This window comes from Eptatretus burgeri, chromosome 3 (assembly GCF_056783735.1).
Source record: "Eptatretus burgeri isolate ZD-2024b chromosome 3, Ebu_testis_v1, whole genome shotgun sequence".
NCBI classification, from domain to species: Eukaryota; Metazoa; Chordata; class Myxini; order Myxiniformes; family Myxinidae; genus Eptatretus; species Eptatretus burgeri.
Genome location: NC_140963.1, coordinates 129,097,595 through 129,120,094, shown reverse-complemented (window position 1 = coordinate 129,120,094; position 22,500 = coordinate 129,097,595). Strand labels below are relative to the sequence as shown.

General features: G+C 45.3%; 1 protein-coding gene across 2 annotated transcripts in view; it reads left to right on the top strand.

The window, feature by feature from the left end:
- NCAPG2 (non-SMC condensin II complex subunit G2) overlaps positions 1-22,500 on the top strand; it is a 261,538-nt gene that overhangs the window by 164,562 nt on the left and 74,476 nt on the right. For both annotated transcript variants that reach the window (XM_085875556.1, XM_085875555.1), the window contains exons 24-25: positions 6,228-6,371; positions 21,871-21,974. In XM_085875556.1, coding sequence (XP_085731682.1) covers positions 6,228-6,371; positions 21,871-21,974 — 248 coding nt within the window. The remainder of the gene's footprint in view (positions 1-6,227; positions 6,372-21,870; positions 21,975-22,500) is intronic.

Genomic DNA, 22,500 nt, shown 5'->3' with positions numbered 1-22,500 from the left:
GTTTTGATATGCAGAAGTTTAAGGATGTTGTTGATTTTATTTTCTTTAACACTTTTGTGTCTTTTTTGCGGGAAATGTTTCACAGGTTAAGGGTATTCCCATGGGTGGGAATTGGATCCCCCAATTAGTGAGCATTTTTCATATTTTCTGTGAATTTCCATTCATGCAGAAACTGATGAAGGAGAAAAAAATTTAGGATTAGCTAAAATATTATCTCCTACATGTCATTATATGGATGATTTTTGTGTGGTTAACTAATTTTTTTGATAGCTTCACAAGATTTATCCAGAGCTGTTAGCCTGATTGTAAACAGGAGTGGTAATGATTGTACAGTTGCTGCATATCTGTCTGGGTTGGTTGAAGTTGGACAGAATTGCTTTAGTCCAAATTTTTATCATTAAGTTGATGATTTCAGTTTCTCTGTAGTCTTGGACACCTTTTCATGTGCAATGTACCAATTAAAATGGGTTACAATGTCTTTTCATCTCAGCTACTTAGATTTGCAAGAATTTGTTCAGTGAAGGATGATTTTGTGGAACATGCTAAAAAGGTTTTTTTCCATCATGTCAAACAGAGGATATTTGGTTGATGATCAGGTCTTGTGAGAATGTCTTTCGACTCAATCGTCACTTTTTATTTAAGTTTGGTTGATTGTCGTATAAACAAGTTCCTATTGCATTGCATTTTATATAATAATGAATTAATTATTTTAGTGAGGTAAATTCTTTGTTTAATACTATTGATTAAACATGTACAGATGGTATTTAATAATGGAGGTATTTAGATAAAAAATATAATAAATATTATTTATAAAATACATTGTAAATCAGGCCTTAGTTATTTTATAACTTGGTTTATGCAGTTCTTCAGCTAAAATGTAGGGTTGGTGGGTCGAAATATAAATATAATTTCAATTTTTAGAAATCATATATTTTTATGATTTCTTTTCAGATGTTCCATGGAAAATACAAGGGTCGGTGGGGGGGGGGGGGAATATAAATCCTGGATCAGGAGGATCTAAGAAAACATTGAAGATGGAAAACCATTCAAATGCAGGATGCCATTGTTCACTGTATCATCTGATGTGAAAAACAATAAAGAAGGATTAAAACTTGTTTTTACATTATTGTCTGGCATGTTTTTCTTATAGGAACCTGTTGGATCATCAAACAAATGGAAATAATGCTGAGAAAATTACTGTCCAAGTCATAGATGTGTGCATGCACACCAGTGCATAGTGCAGGATATGATTTAAAAGAGCTGTCTCCTCGGAGTCAACACACTCAAAACGGCCAATCAGAGCCACAACCAGCTTAGTTTTCAGTGGCCATCTGATTGTACCGTATCCCCATCCCCATGAGCACATCAAAGGCTGATTTCTGGTCCATTGAAGGCTGAATATCAGCATCTCGCAGGGAAACTTTGACGTACTTGGCACCAAAATCTTCCAATACGAACAGCGGTGTACAACTTTCGATGGAAACAAAATCGGCACGATCGAGAGCAGCCTGCGAATCATCCCTGCTGCTGCACTGAATTGATGCAATAGTTCGGCCAGAATATTCGTCGTCAAGATGTTGCGTGATTAAATCACCAATACAGTCACTCAAATTTATACTGCTGACGTACTTCTTAACAACTCATGGCTCGCAGACTTCCTCTCCTGTCGCAGTCACCGTGTGTCCCAAAATGGAGTTCTTTCATCCCCTCTGCCTGTCCAGGCTGGAATTCTTCAAGGTAGCATTCTGGGCCCTGTTCTTTTTCTGGTTTTCATCAATGATCTCTCCGACTCTCTGGAAAATCTTCTACATCTGTTTGCTGATGACTCCACCCTCTGCCGTACCATCTGTCATCCCTCAGACCGGAATGCAGCAGCTTATTCACTCACGGCAGATCTGGGTAAAATCACAAACTGGTCCAACATGTGGAACATGTCTTTCAATCCGGACAAATCTCACACTCTCACTATGTCTCTTCGAAAGGACCGTTTAGAAAATCCCGCCATCCACTTTCTCAACAATCCTCGAGAAGAAGTCCTTTCTTTCAAGCTTCTGGGTCTCACTATCTGTCATGATCTTTCCTGGGAAAGCCACATTTCAAGCCTCGCCTCCAAAGCCAGTCGCCGACAGGGAATCCTCCGTCGTGCAAAGTCCTTCCTCGGCCCACCTGAGCTCCTGACCACTTACAAAGCTTTTGTCCGCAGCTTGATTGAGTACTGCTGTCCCCTCTGTGCTGGTGCTCCTGTCTCCCACCTTTCTCGGCTTCACGCTGTAGAAACCAAGGCATTTCGGATCATTGGCATCTCCCGCAATGAGGCTGAGTCTTTGGGCCTCTCACTCATTCACTGCAGATTGGTCGGTCGTCTTTCCGTCTTCTACCGTCTCCTCTCCAGCCTAACCCCCCCCCCCAGCTCTCTCTGCGATTTGTCCCCACCACATTTCCGCAGGACGCTCAAGGTCCGCCAACAACCCCCTTCTGGTAAAACTACCAAAATCATGAATCACTGCTCACCTTCACTCTTTCATTCCTCTTTTTTCCCACCTTTGGAATAAACTCCCTCACTCTATTCATTCCCATTCTTTCCTCCAGGCCTTCAAAACAGCTGTTCACCACCACCTCTTATCATCCCTCATCCAAATCCTCAATCTTTTCTACCCCCGATAATCCACCCAAGCCCACCTCCTTCAAATTCCCTGCTTTCCTTCCTGAAAGTCCCTGTAATGTCCATCTTCTATTCCCCATGTTCCCCGTCCCATCCCTCTCCCTTCCACAAATCTCCGAATGTCTCTGTTCCCCACTGTTTTGTCCTTCCCACTCCCTCCTCTCTTGTCTCATGTCCCCCATGATGTGCATTGTGTGTTAGCTCTCACACGAGCCTCGACAAGGTATACAAAAAGCAAACAAACAAAAAAAACAAACAATCACTTTCGCCCCAGAAACCACAGTCAATCTGAACCACGCTGGCCACTGCTCAGACGCCATGACCGAAGACGACTGCGCAGCTCTACTGCGCAGCTCGACTGCGCAGCTCAGTTAAAGGTGACTGCATTTTGGCGCGCGCGCACGAAATTATATTTTGAAAATAAATGCCGACGTTTACATTTCTGATTTTGAAACTTTTGCACCTTTGGCGGAAAATGTATAAATATAAAATACACCCGTGCGGGAGTGACGGTCATCTCTGCGAGAAAATATATAGCCTCCTGAAGGTAGGGCAGTTTTTGCAAACTTTGAAGTCACATGACGCAAAAGCGAAATGCGAAAATCCGTCCTGACCAAATTTAGATATTGTCCCATAGATTCATATGCCACAATCAAATTCAAGATTGCTTGAGAAATGTAGGAGGAGATAGATTTTGAAAATCGTCATTTTCGCATTTTTTGCCAACTTTGAAGTCACGTGACACGAAAGCGAATATCGAAAATCCGGCCCGTCCAAATTTAGATATTGTCCCATAGATTCATATGCCACAATCAAATTAAAGATTGCTTGAGAAATGTAGGAGGAGATAGATTTTGAAAATCGTCATTTTCGCATTTTTTGCCAACTTTGAAGTCACGTGACACGAAAACGAAAGCGAATATCAAAAATCCAGCCCGACCAAATTTAGATATTGTCCCATAGATTCATTTGCCACAATCAAATTCAAGATTGCTTGAGAAATGGCGGAGGAGATATAATTTGAAAATTGTCATTTTCGCAACTTCAAATGCCTCGTGACCTTGACCTTGACCTTCGGTGATCTTGAAAGTCATACCATCGTGTACGTCTCATCGACCTCTATCAGGATCACTAATGACCAGATCTCCCGCTTCAACTTCATTGTGAACGGACGGACGGACGGATCGTCACCTCTCCTCTCAACACCAATATTATCAGGTCATGCTCGAAGAGATGACCTAAAAAGGCTAAAAATATGTTTTATATTTATATTTCATTTCAGCAAATATACCGTCGGCGGATCCGTAAACCAAGTTATAAAATAACTAAGGCCTAAGCATGAATATAATTTATTCGTGGTTCCTGAGATATGCAGTGCTGCGTGTTAAAATGGGTTGTTAATAACAGTTTGAATATTTGAATGACAGTTTGTGTGTATGGTTATATGAAGGTGCTGTGTCATGAACATGTATACAAGGTGAAGTGTTTATCACTTAATATATTATCATATAAAGTGATGTTTGATGAAAAGTTAGTCATATGTAGGAATAATTAAATAAGTTTGTATCAGGATATTGCATTGCTGTGTTGACTGACTGGACACAACTTTGGGTTGTTGGTCCATTGATGTTGAGTAATCTATTGATGTGGACCTGCGACTGGGGTTGTGGATCTACTGTTTGGAGAGGTTCTTGGCTGAAAGGATCAAAACCTCGATGAAAAATGGTGCCCAGCTGATGATCCGGGCAATTGGGAAATCAGTGGCTGGTTTATAAGTTAAGGTGATAACTTCAAATAAAATAGCTTTTGTAAGTACTAACTAGTACATAATATATCTGTGTTTGTGTGTTTATATGTGTGTGTTTGTATGTATATACGAGGTTCGTCTAAAAGTAACGGGACTGACTTCACAGAAATTTTATTCCAAAAAATATATTGAAATCTCAGCTTGTCCCCTTCAAAATAGTTTCCCTCCAGTCTCACACACTTGTCCATCCTCTTCCACGCTTCGATGCATCCCCGGAAGGCTTCTTCTGGAATCCTCCGGAGCTCCGTTGTCATGGCCCATTTGATGGCCTCCACATCAGGAAATCGGGTCTCCTTGATCACCCCCTTGAGCTTGAGTAATAGGAAAAAATCACAAGGGGAAAAGTCTGGCGAATATGGAGGTTGCTCCAGAGTTGGCACGTTCCTCTCCGCCAGAAACTGTCGGATGCTCAGGGCACTGTGAGCAGGGGCGTTGTCATGGTGGAGCACCCAGGCGTTGTTCTCCTACAGATCCCTCGTCTTGTCCCGGACTGATCTCATGAGGCGCTGGAGGACCTTTCTTGCACACGTATTGATTCACTGTTTGACCTGTGGTAGAAACTCGAAGTGGACGATGCCCTTGATGTCAAAAAACACGATGAGCATCACCTTGACCTTCGACTTCGACATCCTTGCTTTCTTTGGTCTTGTGATGCCGGACTTTTCCTCTGACGACTCTGCCGTTTGGTGTCGGGATCATATTCGAATATCCACGATTCATCAGTAATGACTCTCCCGAGCAGGTCTGGATCGTCCTCGAGGCGCTCGATAATGTCTTGACAGACAGTGACTTTTTGCTGTTTCTGGTCCTCAGACAACAGCTTGGGCACCATCTTTGCGCACACCTTGCGCATATCAAGATTTTCAGTGATGATGTTCCAGCCAGTGTCCTTGTTGATGGAAAGTTCCTCAGCAATCATCCATGCCGTGAGTCAACGATCTGCGCACACATCTGCTTCGCACGCTCGATGTTGTCCGCCGTTCTGCTCATTGAAGGTCTTCCAGACCGTGGATCGTCTTCAACCTCCTCCCATCTCTCTTTGAACCTCTTGTTCCATTCAAATGCACGTGTACGTGACATCGTTTCTTCCCCGCAGACTTGCTGCAGCAATTTGAAGGATTCGGAAGGTGTTTTGCCAAGCTTGACAAGGAACTTCAAATTGGCTCTCTGCTCATGACTCATAGCGCGACGATTCAATCTAGACAACATGTAAAGCACGACCTGTAAAAAATGACACAATGAGCACAGTCAACCATCATCAATCATATATATTGCTGGAATGTTGCGAAAGACTGTGACGCAACCCATTTATTCAAGTTCTGTAAGTGGAGCACACATAAGGCTCAGTCCCGTTACTTTTTAGACGGACCTCGTGTGTGTGTGTGTGTGTGTGTGTGTGTGTGTGTGTGTGTGTGTGTGTGTGTGTGTGTGTGTGTGTGTGCGTGCGTGCGTGCGTGCGTGCGTGCGTGCGTGCGTGCGTGCGTGCGTGCGTGCGTGATCTGTCTGGCTTCCTTCTTGGAACTATGGTGCAGTACGTGGTCTTTATTCTGATTAGAAATGTTTGCAAATGGACTTACTGCAAGAAGACAGTTTGTGGAGAATAGCTACGATCAACATTCTCGCTTTGGCGAGACCACACTAACACATTTACTGATGGTTTTCTGCTGTCTATTTGCAATTTTCTCTACTAATCTCAACTAATTTGTTGGAGAAACTTCCACAGGGTTAATAAGATGAAGTATATTTGTTTTTGTGCAGATAATGTCAAAATTGCAGCCTGCATTCTCAGAGTTTGTAAACTGCATTTTCCATTGGCGTGCATGTCAACAAGATCTCTGTGCTGACATCATTTCTACTGTGTCCTCTGCTGTCATTGCTGATGCGACCTGCTCTTTGAAGAAGGTATGAATGTGGCATCTAGTTCTAAACTTTGCATTAACAAGGTTTGTGGATGACCCCAAGAAAACCTGCTGCATACATTTTGCATCCATTTTGGGGGTGAACAACCAATGGAAAACTCGTCGGTATGAGAACAAGAGTTGGTCTGTGTTGGCAGACAAATATGGACAAGAAGACTTCCTCTTAGTGGGAAGTGCAAAACAAAGAAAACTGTCATGTGACTTTAATCTGTTGACATTCATTCTCCAACAGAAACGAGCAGATGATTTGACATCCACAAGAATGTGACATGGAATTTTCAACTTCAGCCATAGACTTTTGAAGCTCAATCCATCCTTCACTCGAATGGCACTCGGTAGAGCACGTAACTCCACCAGGCTGACCAGTTTACATTTTGTCGTTCACTGATTGACAAGGACGAATTGATTTGATTTTGATTAAGGTCCAGATGCAGATCCAGCCTCACACTCAACCTATCCACCAAGTTTTATCCAAATCCATCCATAACCTTTTGATATATCCTGCTCACAGGCAGTGAACAAACAAACACGAAAGGAAGGTGTTGTGTACAGCATGATGCTTGTGAAATCCAAATAAACAATAGTTGCCATGGAAACAGCAATTTGGTAATTTCGTAAATTTGACATATCAAGTGTTTTAAATGATTGAATGTTGTGTAACAAATTTGGTTGATACAGTACATTTTCTAATTGTGGCCTAATAGGTGTTTGACATGTTTTTAATGGCCTTGACCTTGACCTTTGACCGAATTTGACCAAACTTTCCTCACGTATACCACACATACATACAAATAAGCTATGTAAGTTGGTATCGAAAAATTACTGCGGTGTGGTAAAGACATTCACAAAAGGCCCATTTGATTATAATGGGCTGAAAATTGTTGTCATGGAAACCTTTGACATGTCAAAATGGCAAAATGGATTGTTCTGATTTTTGGTGAACCAGGTCTGTGACCCAATATGCAAATCCGATTCAAATTTCAAGGAAAAAACAGTGGGGAACAGAGATATGAGGAGATCTGTGTAAGGGAGAGGGATGGGGTGGGTGACACAGGGTAAACAAGACACTGCAGGGAATTTGAAGGTGAGGCCAGATTAGATCGGTGACTTGCTCCAGGTATCATGTAAACCTGTACTAACCTGTTCCATGGTCGGGTTGTCGGCGATGAAACCGTCTCCCCCACCAGGTTTTTTGGTGAGGAGGGTGTTTGGATATGAACACCCAGCAGGATTAAAAACAAAACCTGTCAAAGGGTGGAGGAGCTCCTTGTGAGCAAACGACCATCGATATTTCATGCCCAACTGTGTCTGCGGATGTCCTCCTGAAGTTGGGTTACTTCTTATAAGTAGGTTGGTGGCAGGATTTGCACTCCGGCCACCGTAAAACCCTTCATTCCGCAAAACACAAAAACGCAAAGAAATCCGAAAACCCACTCCATGGGAGTACCTCCTGTGCAGCTTCCCTTCGAAGGGCAGCTCACCGGATGACGGGATTGGGGCAAAGCCTTCGGAACCCCCAATCTTTGATGATAGGAGGGAAACCATGGGGTTACATCCCTGGGTCAGATTGTGGGAGAGTGTGTCGGAGTTGTGCTGAGGTGTCGTCCACCAGACGGCGGTCTCCTTGGGTTAACCTGAGGCGGTTCCTTCGGGTGGGTGTCTGGAATGTCCTATCCCAAAGAGAGGATGATCACCTGTCTCCATCATCATCTGAGCTCAAGCGTTTGAACATCAGTATTGCAGCACTCTCTGAGGTTCGGAGACCAGATAGTGGTGAGATCATGGTGGGTGGTTACACCTACTATTGGTTTGGTCACTCTGATGGTGACCATGCCCAAGGAGTTGCTGTAACTGTGATAAATAAGCTGACTCCAATGATAATTGAGGTAACACTGGTCAACGGGCGTATTATGAGACGAAGGATTTGTCACTCCTCAGGTGTCATTTCCCTGGTCTTTTTGTGCTCCGGCTGAGGCGAGTGATCTCACCGTGAAGGATGCATTCTACACCACGCTCGAGTCTGTGGTTCATCAGTGTCCCAGACGAGATACACTTCTAGTCTTGGGGGATTTCAATGCATCGACTGGAACTGATAGGGATGGTAATGAGACATCTATTGGTCCCCATGGGTCTGGAACTGTGAACCTGAATAGCACTAAGTTCCTTGACTTTGCAAGAAGTCATAGACTTAGGGTGGCCGGTTCATGGTTTCAGCGCCCACAAGCTCATCGCTGGACTTGGTATTCCAACGCTCGTGGTGTGCCAAAGGAGATTGACCATGTCCTCGTTGATGGTCGCTGGAGGATGATCCAGAACTGCAGGGTCTACCGGAGTGCTCAGTTCCTCAATACTGATCACTGGCTTGTTGTAACAACTCTGAAGTTGCACCTTAAATCCAGGAGAATTGTACCATCCCAGACTAGGTTGGATGTTGGCAAGCTCAAGGATGAGAGAGTAGCTGAGGAGTTTGCAAACAAGCTGAGTGAACATTTGGGGGGTCTGGATGCTTTGGGAGGTCCTGAAAAGTTGTGGAGTGCCTTCAAGATCACCGTCCTTGATGTTGCCGGTGGATGTCTTGGAACTCACCGTAGGGCAAAGAAGAATTTTGTCTCTTGGGACACTGGATACCATTGACCAGAGTTGCAGGGCCAGGCTGAATGGCAGAGCTGAGCTGTTCAGGGAGCTGAGGCGTAAAACTGTACGTGAGCTGAGGGTGGAAAGGAGGCTGATGTGCGAGGAATCTGAGGGGCTAGAGCATCACCTGTGGTCAAGTGATTCTCGTCCTACTTACAGGGGAATTCGTGCATTGCGTTCATCCAAGCCCATCCCTCGGTGTACTGCAGTGAGAGCAGAGGGTGGTAGGCTCTTGACAGAGGAGTCCAAAGTGAAGGCCCGCTGGGCCGGTTACTTTGAGTCGTTGTACCAGGCTGATCCACAAAAATTGATATGACGTCAGTGATGTCATATGTGCGGTAATTCATCTCTGCTAATTCCCTGTTTGATTACCGCAAACAGAATTTAAAAAGCTTTCCTAGTTTCGGAGATAATTTTTTCGGGGATTTCCATTCGCGGAGATATTTTGACGTCATAACTTTTTTTTCTAGGAGGAATTTTCAAAATTGGAGATGGTTCCTTGTCTGCGCAAGGTATTTTTATATAAATATATATATATATATATATATATATATATATATATATATATATATATATATATATATATATGTATAGATATATATATGCCAAGTTTCAGGAAGTTTCGATGAAAACTGTAGGCTGTGAAAGAAAGAAGTCCACAAGAAGAAGCAGAAGAACAACAACGTGAGTAAGACTTGGAGATCCTCCACGAGGATCTAAAAATTACAAAACAGAATTAGGAATTAATCAGTGATATAGATATGCTTTTAATGATAGAGAAGGCTAAAAGAGGAGGAATATCTGAAGTATGTTCCAAGAGATATGCTAAAGAAAATCACAAATATCTTCCTGATTATAATAAGAATGAGGACAACTCTTACCTGCTGTATTATGTTGCTAACAATTTGTATGGGTGGGCTATGTCTCAATCTTTACCTTATGGAAAACTTAAATGGGTTAAAGAAAAACATTATGAAAAGTTTTACAAGACATTGTTGGCTCCTCGCAAAAAGAATTGGATGAAGCTGAAGTTGGATATTATTTTGAGGTTGATTTAAAATATCCAGAAGAACTTCATCACAAACATAAAGACCAACCTTATGCCCCTGATAAAGAAAGTCCAAGAAAAGAATGGTTAAGTGATTACCAATAGTCATTTAATATAAAAGGTAAATCTCCAGAAAAATTACTTACTGCATTAAATGAAAAAGTTATGTTTTGCATCAAAGGAATTTGAGACAATATTTATCTGCTGGGTTGAGAGTGAGGAAAATTCATAGAATTTTGAAATTTACACAAAGTCATTGGTTAAAGAAATATATTGATATGATTTTAATACAAAAAGGAGAACAGAAGCAAAACCAGATTTTGAGAAGGACCTTTATAAATTAATAAATAACACTGTATTTGGAAAGACTATGGAAAATATTAGGAATCGACAAAACATAAGACTTGCTACATCTTGGAAACAGGCTTCAAAGTTAATTAATAGACCAAGTTTTGAGTGAGCGGAGGTGTTTTCAGAGAACTTTTGTACTATTCATTTTAAAAAAGAGCGTATTGAAATGGATAAACCTATTTATGTCGGAACATCAATTCTTGACTTGTCTGTCATTAATGTATGACTATTACTATAATGATTTAAAATCAAAGTATAAGGATATGTCATTGTTATATATGGATACAGTTAGTTTTATATTAGAAATTTAGACAAGTGATGTATATGAGGATATGATTGATAATGTTGATGTATATGATGTCAGGTGATGTGTTGTTTTCATCAAAGAATAAAAAGGTTATTGGTAAGTTAAAAGATGAATTGGGTGGGAAGATCATGAGTGAATTTATAGGTTTGAGATCAAAGTCTTATGCTTTCACGTATATTGATAATAACATTGAAAGGTGTGATAAGAAGCTAAAGGGAATAAAGAAAAATATAATCAAGGAAACGATAAACTTTAAACATTATTACAACTGTTTTGCCTTAAAGAAGGAAGAGTACAGAAAAATGAATACAATAAGAAGTTATAAACATCAATTATATATAGAAGAGATAAATAAGAAAGCATTGGGAGCTTTTGATGATAAAAAATATATTGTTGCGAATCTGGAAACCATTATCGCACTCATCATTCAGGTCCTTTAGCTCAGTTATCTCGGTAAGTACATGTTCTATAGATAGCTCGCCTTCCATTGTTAAATGGGAAAAATTGATTAAATGCGCTGTGATTCATTTTAATAGTTAGGGTTCGATCAGAACACAAAGAAGAACGACCCTCCCCCTCCTCTGCAAAGAGGAAGAAGAACCCTCCCGTCCCATGATGCAAGGACGTAAACAACTCCCTCCCACCTGCGGTTGTGTGTGTGTGTGGGGGGGGGCTGGGTGGCGCACGAGGGCATGAGTCGCGCCGAGAGCAGGGGAGGGGGCGATAGGGATAAGAAAGGGACCCTCTGCTTGGTTCGGGTGGTTGTTCATCGGAAGAGGGGGTTGTGGCTGCTTTGTTGTCATGAGTTCGTCGAGAGTTGTTCAAGGGAGAGTTCGGGCTGGTTGTTGGTGGTTCATCGGAGGAGCTGGTTGGTCAGAGAGTTGTTCATCGGAGGAGTTGGTTCGGGTTGTCGTGGTTCTTCTTCGGCCTGGTGGTCGAAGAGTGTCGGCCTGGTTCAAGGGTGGTCGAGTTGGTTTGAGGTTGTTGTTCTGCTGGTGCTTCTTCGAGTTGGCTGTGCAGTCGGTGGTTCAAAGGGTCGTGCTGGTTCTGAGTTGTTCTGGTTCGGCCTTTGTTCTGCTTCGTGGCCTCATCTTGGTTCGGCTGGCTCGACTTGGAAAGCGACGCATCTTCGGGAAGGCTCGGTGTTTCGTTTCACCAGCACGTAGTCCGGAGCGCGAGGGGATCTGCTGGAGCTGGGGAAGGATCGCGGCTCATGGCGATTGGATCGAGCTTGCCCTCGCTGGAGCCCAGGTCCGAACAGCTTGAAGACCACACGAGGTGGAGAGGTTTGAGATAGGTTCTGGGTTTCAGCTCATCTGACCCTCCGAGCTGAAGTCCTTATTAAAGGCATCAGCCACCATTTCTTGGGTGTGTGTGCATATGTGTGTCAGTGGGCCCATCTAAGAAGTGGAGAACTGTTAAGTGCCTGTGCTCTATTTATTTGTATTACATTTCGTACAGTCGGTTTAACCCTGCCTCTTGCGTGGCTTCCCTAGTTCCCCGATTACTGTATAAATAAACCCAAATTATTAAATGTTTTCAGCTCGTCGCGTCCATTTCTTTCATTGACTGAGCATGTCGCGTGTTGGGAGTTAGAAGGCCGTTGGGCCGCCGTAAGGGGACATTCGGACCGACGGTTCTCGGCGATTAAGCCGCTCGGAATCGAGCATGGGACAGGCTCGCTTAAGCAGCTTGTTTCGCACGAGTTCCATTGAGGGTGTGGAGGCTCGGTAGATCGCCACGTGGTCTCTCGGTATTTTGAAGAATTGGCAAATAACCCTGTACCACGTGGGAGAAACATTGGCCCTTCACGGTTCTTGCTCAAGGACCCGTCGGCTTCGGACTTATCCGTGCGACGATCTACATTCTGGGCGATCAGTCGGGCCGACTCGACTTACGGCTCTGTCAGAGCGGTCGGCTCGCGGCCGACCCCCGGCACCGTAACAATATTTTGGAGAATGGAATCAATAGTCTCCCTTATGGTTACAAGTAGAAGTGTTAAAATATTGGGTTGTGAATTTTAACCGGCTCCCACTGTCTTTTTACTGATTTATAAATGATAGAACCAAGCAATAACCAAACCAAGGAGTGGAGATGTCATCAGCCTTGGTATTTAAATGGGAAACATAAAGAATGTGAGAAATATCAAATAAGTCTTATTGAAGAAATAACCGGGGTTAAAAGTAGATAAAACAAATAAGCGGATAAATTTAATTACAAACAAGTTGGAGGATGCAAAGAAAAAAATTAATATCCTTGAATGGACTGAAGACTTTGATGGTTATCAATTGAACAATGGAAAAACAATTTCCTACAATCTCAAAATGATATGTGGCTCTGAAGGTGGTCAAATATGAGCATAAAGAGAGGTTTATCATTTCATTTCTGCTCAACAAAGACATTTAAACCAAGAACCAAGTTCCAAGTTATTCTTTGTGAGTATACTCGATGGAAATGAATGTTATAAGAAAATGAAATTATTCCCTAAAGTAGAACATGGGCAAATATTCGTTGGTTCGCTCTTTGAGTGGAATGAAAATATAAAAGGACTGTGATTATGTTGGGGGGAAGAAGTGCTTTAATCAGTAAGTCTCAATCTTTCATAGTCTCAATTTTACATTTGCTTGTGTGGGAGGGGGAGGCAATGAGTCTCGATTTTACATTTGCTTGTATAGGTGGGGAGAAAATCAGTCTCCTATTTTGAGCTTTTGGGGCTTGAGTCAGAAAGTTTATTTATTTATTTATTTATTTATTTTTTTTTTTTTTTTTCCTTTTCCCCCATTCATTTGAATGGGCATCCCAGAAAGTCCATTTATCATCTACTATCATCCCTCTTCAAAGTCTCTGAGTTCTCTTCTTGCAGCCATGCTTGCCATAATTATAGGCAACTCGACCTGTGCAGCATTTTTATACATGGCCCTTAGCATTCTGGGATGTTACTTGCTTTATTTTACACATGTGGGCCACACCTGTGTGAAAGCTGTTTCTTTCAATATACTTGGTGACCCTTATTTACCCTGGTGTATCCATTTTTTCTTTTGTCGTGTGTGTGTGTGTGTGCGTGCGTGCGTGCGTGCGTGCGTGCGTGCGCGCGCGTGCGTGCGTGCGTGCGTGAGTACGTACATACATATATACTCGGAAAAGTATCTGTCAGCAGTGGCTGAAAAAGCTAGCCACGGTGGTGGCAAGAATAACCACAGAAGATGACAGTCAGGCTGTTGTCTGTGGAAATTCAATCCATCCTGTCATGCACTTTTAGCATGCACTCCCACCCTCAAGGACAGTGACCTAACATGATTGACAATCATGCAGACACAGGAAAAGATAAGTTCATGTATTAAACGGATCTTATGTGTTTCCATTTATTTTCACAACTGAATTGTCCAAACGACATCCACGGTGTTTTGAGAATATTCTTCGAACTCTTAGCCCATGAGATGATCGCATTATCGTTTATGACAGTGCATTTGGACAAATAATATTCTTTGTTCTGCCTTAAGCTGCAAGAATGTGCAGGTTCTCTGTTGAGCCGACTGCGAAATAGCGACATAAAGTTGACCATGAGAAAAGCATGGAACGCTCAAATCAATCCCCGTCACTTTCCGAGTTTGGCCTTGGCTATTGTTGATTGGCATTGCGATACTCACAAGTATTGGAAACTGTATTTGTTTGAATTCAAAATTCAGGTCCGATGGAATAATGGGGATTTGGTGAATGAGAGAATCTTGTCCTTTTGCAATTCCAGTTATGATAATGGCTTTGGCATTACGTCTCATCCGTTTAATCACCAATCATGTACCATTATATAAATGTGGAACATCAAGATTCCGAAGTAGCATTATCAGGCACCCAACTTTGAGAAACAGCTTGTGAGGGGGCGCACTGGGTGGCTCGAGCGAATTGAGAAATTCCATTGGATTACGTTACATTACATTCTTGAATTACGAATAGGATTTAGTCTAACCAGTTGTTATTTCCGAGTCTTCCCTCGATGTCCTCCCGATCATCATGAACTCCGGGAATTTAATCGGCATTTTTCTCTGCTTGTCCTGCTTCGGGCTCGAACTTGAAAGGCCGTATTTCATTTCCAGCTGGCTGAACTTACTCTCACGACTACGTTATCCGACAATTCTCCATGTGATTCAAACCAAAATCCTTCATTTCTCTCACACTCACTGTCGTTACCAGACAAGTGAAAGTCCATGCCATCCATTATTCAAAAACAAATGTTCGATTTTTTTTTTTAAAGCAGAAATGAACGAAGCGATTGAGTCGACCAATCAAATGTGGAGACACACAGCAAGCCAATAGAATCACGTAGACCACCAACCCGAGTAATTTACGTGCAGTTTTTGTCATCCTGTAGTTGACGTCATGTGGGTTACGCCCCTTTCAGGAGAATTTTTAGGGGCGTTCCCGAGGACGTTTGTTTTTTTTAATTTTACATTTTACAGAATGAGTATTGTGAAAAAACATTGTCAGATCTGAAATCACGATGAAAAACTCCTCGAGGACATATATAAATGAAATTTCAGTACTTTTGCATGTCAGGGGACCTTTAAGCGACCGGACTATATTTGATGACACCATTCTTGCAGTTAACTGGGGAAATTAAATCCATCCTGCAGGGCTCAAGTTCTGCTTAATCCTTTAGGTGACATTCCCACCATGGGTGGAAGTACCCTTCATGTCTCACCTTCGCTTGGCAATGTGCTACAGCACTTTTTTGTTCCACTATACCACCAAAGATGGAACTGCGAGGAAGTATTCCCAATCATTTTCCCCGGGGGTTTAAGGAGTCGCGAACCACGCTAAAACCTGGCTGGTGCACCCTTTTATGTCCGTGACAAATTTTGTCCAAATCCTTGCAGAGGTGTAGGAGTGTCTATGTAACAGACAGACAGGTGAAGTGAGTTTTCCAATCTTTAGTTTACTAATTTCTTAATTTTTTGGTTAGTGACGTGTGACAAGCCACGTGCAACCACTGATCTTTCTCAAGAGTGATGAAAATTACTTCAAAAGCCCCCTATACAGCCAAAGGTTGGGGTGGGCAAAGCTGGACAACCAATCAACTCACATGTTACGTCACTTACGAATTACCACCGTTATCAAATTAACAAACCATTAGCACATTTAAGGATCAAACACTCATGTCGCCCAATTGGATTGCAACCCCAAATGTTGAGATAATGTCAGAGAATAATTGGTTGGTCTCATTAAAAGTCAACACGATTTTGTGTCATCCCATGTGCCATTTGATGAATGTAATTAAGTTTGCAATGGTATCAGTATGGTGGGCAATTGACTATATGCAGCAGCGTTGGGATGGGGGAGGGGGGAGTTATTGGATGGAGTGGAGAAGGTGTAAGGGATTGTCCTGATGAACCAGCTGGATGACGTTTTACGTGGAATCCCTCCCATTCAATAGCGGAGCATTTATGCAGGAGTGGTCCAAAGGCTAACGGCAAATCCACCACCTCCTGCGTGATCGATGCGACTGTTCCTTCATCGTGCCATGCCTCCAGAATCGGTCTCCTGGTCCTGTTCGGGGTCAAACCCAAAATGCTAACCCGATTCCACAAGAGAGTTTGTTCTGTCTTGAGACCATGTTTCACAATGGCAGACCTGTTGGGATGGTTGCACTAAAAGACCTTGCAGTGTTCAGCAATACGTTGGCCGAAGGTTCTCCCACATATTCGGCTCCACAACCACAGGACACCGCGTACAACACCACTGCCCTTTCATTCTTTAAGAGCTATTCCTTGACCCTCAGAGCTCACCTTCGGGTGCAGACAGGTTTGAAACTTACCCTCATTACTGCCGCTTTCAATACCCTGCCGATCCTCTGCGATGTGTGTGTGTGTGTGTGTGTGTGTGTGTGTGTGTGTGTGTGTGTGTGTGTGTGTGTGTGTGTGTGTGTGTGTGTGTGTGTGTGTGTGTGTGTGTGTGTGTGTGTATATATATATATATATATATATATATATATATATATATATATATATATATATATATATATATATATATATATATATATATATATATATATATACCCAGTACAAAAGGTGGAACACAAAAAACCCTTGGTGGTTTTTTTCAGTCCCAGTCTGTTGTGTGGGCCAGCCAGGATTGTTCTCCTATTTGGTAACTAGCTGTCCAAGTAATCAATCGTTTACTCTCAATACCGGGTAAATTAAATAAAGGGGATTTTCCAGAGAGTCAGATAGATCATTGATGAAGATTAGGAATAGGACTGGGCCCAGAACACTCCCTTGTGGCACTCTTGTCTTCACAGTGAGCGGAGATTAAAGGATTCCGTTGAGAGACACACATTGGCTATGAGAGTAGAGGAAGGCAGGAACTCAAGGGTGGAGTTATCCTTCGATGCCATAAGCAGAGAGTTTGGAGAGCAAGGATGGATGCCAGACTGTATTGAAATCTCAAGATATGTCTCGAGAGATGGCCTTGACCTCATGCCAAACATTGAGGGCCTCCATCCATTGTTGGGAGAGTTTGAGTAGATTTGCACAGAGATGCTAAACACAACATTACATGAAACTGATCTTACAACATTGTCATGTGGTACTGCTTTGTCATCTGCTTCAGCATTGCTTGTGTTGTAAATGTTTAAACTACCTCTCCTTCTCCCTTCGCCATGTTGACCATATACTGCTTCATTGTAAATTAGTTGTGACTGCCTTTACTGTTGCTACACCATTAATATGATCTTCTCAGATTTGATACACCATCTCAAATTCTCCACATACTTGACTTCTGTCTTGGTTTCAGAATTTTAATACTGTGAACTGATGCATTTTGTGAACTATTGCTCTTGTTTACATGCTTAGTTTGTGATGGATTTAAGATGATCTCAGTAAATTCTGTAAATAGTGTTTTCTCTCACTAACATTTGTGGTAACTTTCACTAGTATTTACTTAAATGGCCTTTTTACTCCAACTGCTTGAAATCCAGGCTGCAATCGGCTCAGTGACTTGGGTGTGGTTACTGCCTTTTTCGGCTAAACTGCCGGAGCACAACCTTTGGGTAGTCACGAACCTTGGCATGTGACAATATAATAGGACACCATCGTCAGTTGTGTTGCTCTTGTACGAACCTTGATTCTATATATAAACCAGAACGGTACTCGGTTGAGTGCATACCTCCCTCTGCCAGGCTGAACAGTTTACGTTTTCTATCCTACTGATAGGCCGGATGTGCATCTGGACTTTTACCAAAATCCATTTGGCTTGTTGTCACCTACCCAACTAATCTACCACGTTTTGTCATAATCCAACCACAACTTTTTGAAATTGCATGTTGTACTGTATATTGTATGTGACCCACCAGTACAAAACCAGTCGGAAGTCGCAAACATTCAATATTGGGTTTATTTGAAAGCCCATAAAATAAGCATCACAACGGTGTATTATACATGGTGGTCCATCACAAACTGACCGAGATATCTTACGATGAAGTTTCACAACACACGTTATTGGGACAATCAAAATAACCGGATATTAGCTTCTGGAGTTTGAGAAACTATTGCTGCTATACGTTGCTAAGGACTTTGTTTCTCAAACTCCAGAAGCTAATATCCGGTTATTTTGATTGTCCCAATAACGTGTGTTGTGAAACTTCATCGTAAGATATCTCGGTCAGTTTGTGACGGACAACCATGTATAATACACCGTTGTGATGCCTATTTTATGGCCTTTCAAATAAACCCAATAACTGAATATTGAATTTTTGTGACTTCCGACTGGTTTTGTACTGGAGGGTCACATATTTGTCCCCATCTCAATGGTAAAGAATCACTTAAATTCTTCGATCCGGATTCCGATCTTCGCCAAAATCGAATCAGTTCTTCCTTGTCACACACCCATCCTGTCCACAAAATTTTGTGACTCCAACCACAACTTCTTGAAATATCCTGCTCACAGACAAAATGACAGGGATGAAAACATAACCTGCATCCACCTTCGGTGACTGAGGTAATTGCGTCCTCAACCATTCCAATCAATGAAAGTGCAACATCGTGACAAATTACACAAGTTGCAATGTTCGTAATGGTATTGACAATAGGGCAGAGGAAAATGGGTGTGCACAGGGAAAATTAATAAAACAGGATCTGATGGTAACAAAGAGCCTGCAGTTCGGGGGCGGGGGGGGCCTTGGTCCGGGCGGTGTTTGGCTCCGGACGCGTCCGGGCGGTGTTTGGCTCCGGACGCGTCCGGGCGGTGTTTGGCTCCGGACGCGTCCGGGCGGTGTTTGGCTCCGGACGCGTCCGGGCGGTGTTTGGCTCCGGACGCGTCCGGGCGGTGTTTGGCTCCGGACGCGTCCGGGCGGTGTTTGGCTCCGGACGCGTCCGCGCGGTGTTTGGCTCCCGGACGCGTCCGCGCGGTGTTTGGCTCCCGGACGCGTCCGCGCGGTGTTTGGCTCCCGGACGCGTCCGCGCGGTGTTTGGCTCCGGACGCGTCCGCGCGGTGTTTGGCTCCGGACGCGTCCGCGCGGTGTTTGGCTCCGGACGCGTCCGCGCGGTGTTTGGCTCCCGGACGCGTCCGGCGGTGTTTGGCTCCGGACGCGTCCGCGCGGTGTTTGGCTCCGGACGCGTCCGCGCGGTGTTTGGCTCCCGGACGCGTCCGCGGTGTTTGGCTCCCGGACGCGTCCGCGCGGTGTTTGGCTCCGGACGCGTCCGCGGCGGTGTTTGGCTCCCGGACGCGTCCGCGCGGTGTTTGGCTCCGGACGCGTCCGCGCGGTGTTTGGCTCCGGACGCGTCCCGCGCGGTGTTTGGCTCCGGACGCGTCCCGCGCGGTGTTTGGCTCCGGACGCGTCCGCGCGGTGTTTGGCTCCGGACGCGTCCGCGCGGTGTTTGGCTCCGGACGCGTCCGCGCGGTGTTTGGCTCCCGGACGCGTCCGCGCGGTGTTTGGCTCCGGACGCGTCCGGGCGGTGTTTGGCTACGGACGCGTCCGGCGGTGTTTGGCTACGGACGCGTCCCGGCGGTGTTTGGCTCCGGACGCGTCCGGGCGGTGTTTGGCTCCGGACGCGTCCGGGCGGTGTTTGGCTCCCGGACGCGTCCGGGCGGTGTTTGGCTCCCGGACGCGTCCCGGGCGGTGTTTGGCTCCCGGACGCGTCCGCGCGGTGTTTGGCTCCCGGACGCGTCCCGGGCGGTGTTTGGCTCCCGGACGCGTCCGGCGGTGTTTGGCTCCGGACGCGTCCGGGCGGTGTTTGGCTCCCGGACGCGTCCGCGCGGTGTTTGGCTCCCGGACGCGTCCGGGCGGTGTTTGGCTCCGGACGCGTCCGCGCGGTGTTTGGCTCCCGGACGCGTCCCGCGCGGTGTTTGGCTCCGGACGCGTCCGGGCGGTGTTTGGCTCCGGACGCGTCCGCGCGGTGTTGGCTCCGGACGCGTCCGCGCGGTGTTTGGCTCCGGACGCGTCCGGCGGTGTTTGGCTCCGGACGCGTCCGCGCGGTGTTGGCTCCCGGACGCGTCCGCGCGGTGTTTGGCTCGGACGCGTCCGCGCGGTGTTTGGCTCCGGACGCGTCCGCGCGGTGTTTGTCTCCGGACGCGTCCGGGCGGTGTTTGGCTCCGGACGCGTCCGGGCGGTGTTTGGATCCGGACGCGTCCGGGCGGAGTTTGGCTCCGGACGCGTCCGGGCGGTGTTTGGCTCCGGACGCGTCCGGGCGGTGTTTGGCTCCGGACGCGTCCGGGCGGTGTTTGGCTCCGGACGCGTCCGGGCGGTGTTTGGCTCCGGACGCGTCCGGGCGGTGTTTGGCTCCGGACGCGTCCCGGCGGTGTTTGGCTCCGGACGCGTCCCGGCGGTGTTTGGCTCCGGACGCGTCCCGGCGGTGTTTGGCTCCGGACGCGTCCCGGCGGTGTTTGGCTCCGGACGCGTCCCGGCGGTGTTTGGCTCCCGGACGCGTCCCGGCGGTGTTTGGCTCCGGACGCGTCCCGGCGGTGTTTGGCTCCGGACGCGTCCCGGCGGTGTTTGGCTCCGGACGCGTCCCGGCGGTGTTTGGCTCCGGACGCGTCCCGGCGGTGTTTGGCTCCGGACGCGTCCCGGCGGTGTTTGGCTCCGGACGCGTCCCGGCGGTGTTTGGCTCCGGACGCGTCCCGGCGGTGTTTGGCTCCCGGACGCGTCCCGGCGGTGTTTGGCTCCGGACGCGTCCCGGCGGTGTTTGGCTCCCGGACGCGTCCCGGCGGTGTTTGGCTCCGGACGCGTCCCGGCGGTGTTTGGCTCCCGGACGCGTCCCGGCGGTGTTTCGCTCCGGAGGCGTCCCGGCGATGTTTGCCTCCGGACGCGTCCCGGCGGTGTTTGGCTCCGGACGCGTCCCGGCGGTGTTTGGCTCCCGGACGCGTCCCGGCGGTGTTTGGCTCCCGGACGCGTCCCGGCGGTGTTTGGCTCCCGGACGCGTCCCGGCGGTGTTTGGCTCCCGGACGCGTCCCGGCGGTGTTTGGCTCCGGACGCGTCCCGGCGGTGTTTGGCTCCGGACGCGTCCCGGCGGTGTTTGGCTCCGGACGCGTCCCGGCGGTGTTTGGCTCCGGACGCGTCCCGGCGGTGTTTGGCTCCGGACGCGTCCCGGCGGTGTTTGGCTCCGGACGCGTCCCGGCGGTGTTTGGCTCCGGACGCGTCCCGGCGGTGTTTGGCTCCGGACGCGTCCCGGCGGTGTTTGGCTCCGGACGCGTCCCGGCGGTGTTTGGCTCCGGACGCGTCTGGGTGGGAGTTTGTCTCCAGACTGTGTTTATTAAATGACTGGTACAAAATGGATTTCAGACATTGTTGTGTTTCCATCTTCACTGATATTCTCCGCAGAATCATTTTGATGAAACGGTATGAATCGTAATGAACGCTCCACCACACGTCTGCCTTCCCTTCCTCTCACCTCAGTGTTTTCCCTTCCCTCCTCTCTCTTGTCCCCTCCACCTCTTCACCCTCTGCTCTCTCTCTCCCACCCCTCTCTCCCTCTTCCACCCTCTTTTTCTCCCTTCCCCCTTTCGTCTTCCCATCAGAAAAGTGACGGGTGGTATTTGCGAGTGACAAATAAAATGTTCTTATTGCTTGTTTGAATTATTTCATGCAAATTCTTGGAAGCTGGTGTGCGAATTTTGCACTGGAGATTATGATATCTCACTTATCTTGACCTGCAGTGTCTGACAACTGAATCACCTGAGCTGGAAGAGAAGTTGCAGAAACTGCCGCCCATTTGTGCTTGTCTCTTTCCGATCATCGTTAAGAATGAGTGGATTGCACGGTGAGTCCTTGATTAAGTCGTCATTTGCTGTTTGACCATCCAATTTTTGGTCTGATCACAGATAAGACATGCCAACACGTTGCCTTGGTCTCCCCTCCTCCCCCACTTTTTATACGCCCGATATATATATATATATATATATATATATATATATATATATATATATATATATATATATATATATATATATATATATATATATATATATATATATATATATATATATATATATATATATATATATATATATATATATATATATATATATATATATATATATATATATATATATATATATATATATATATATATATATATATATATATATATATATATATATATATATATATATATATATATATATATATATATATATATATATATATATATATATATATATATATATATATATATATATATATATATATATATATATATATATATATATATATATATATATATATATATATATATGCATATATATATATATATATATGCATATATATATATATATATATATATATAT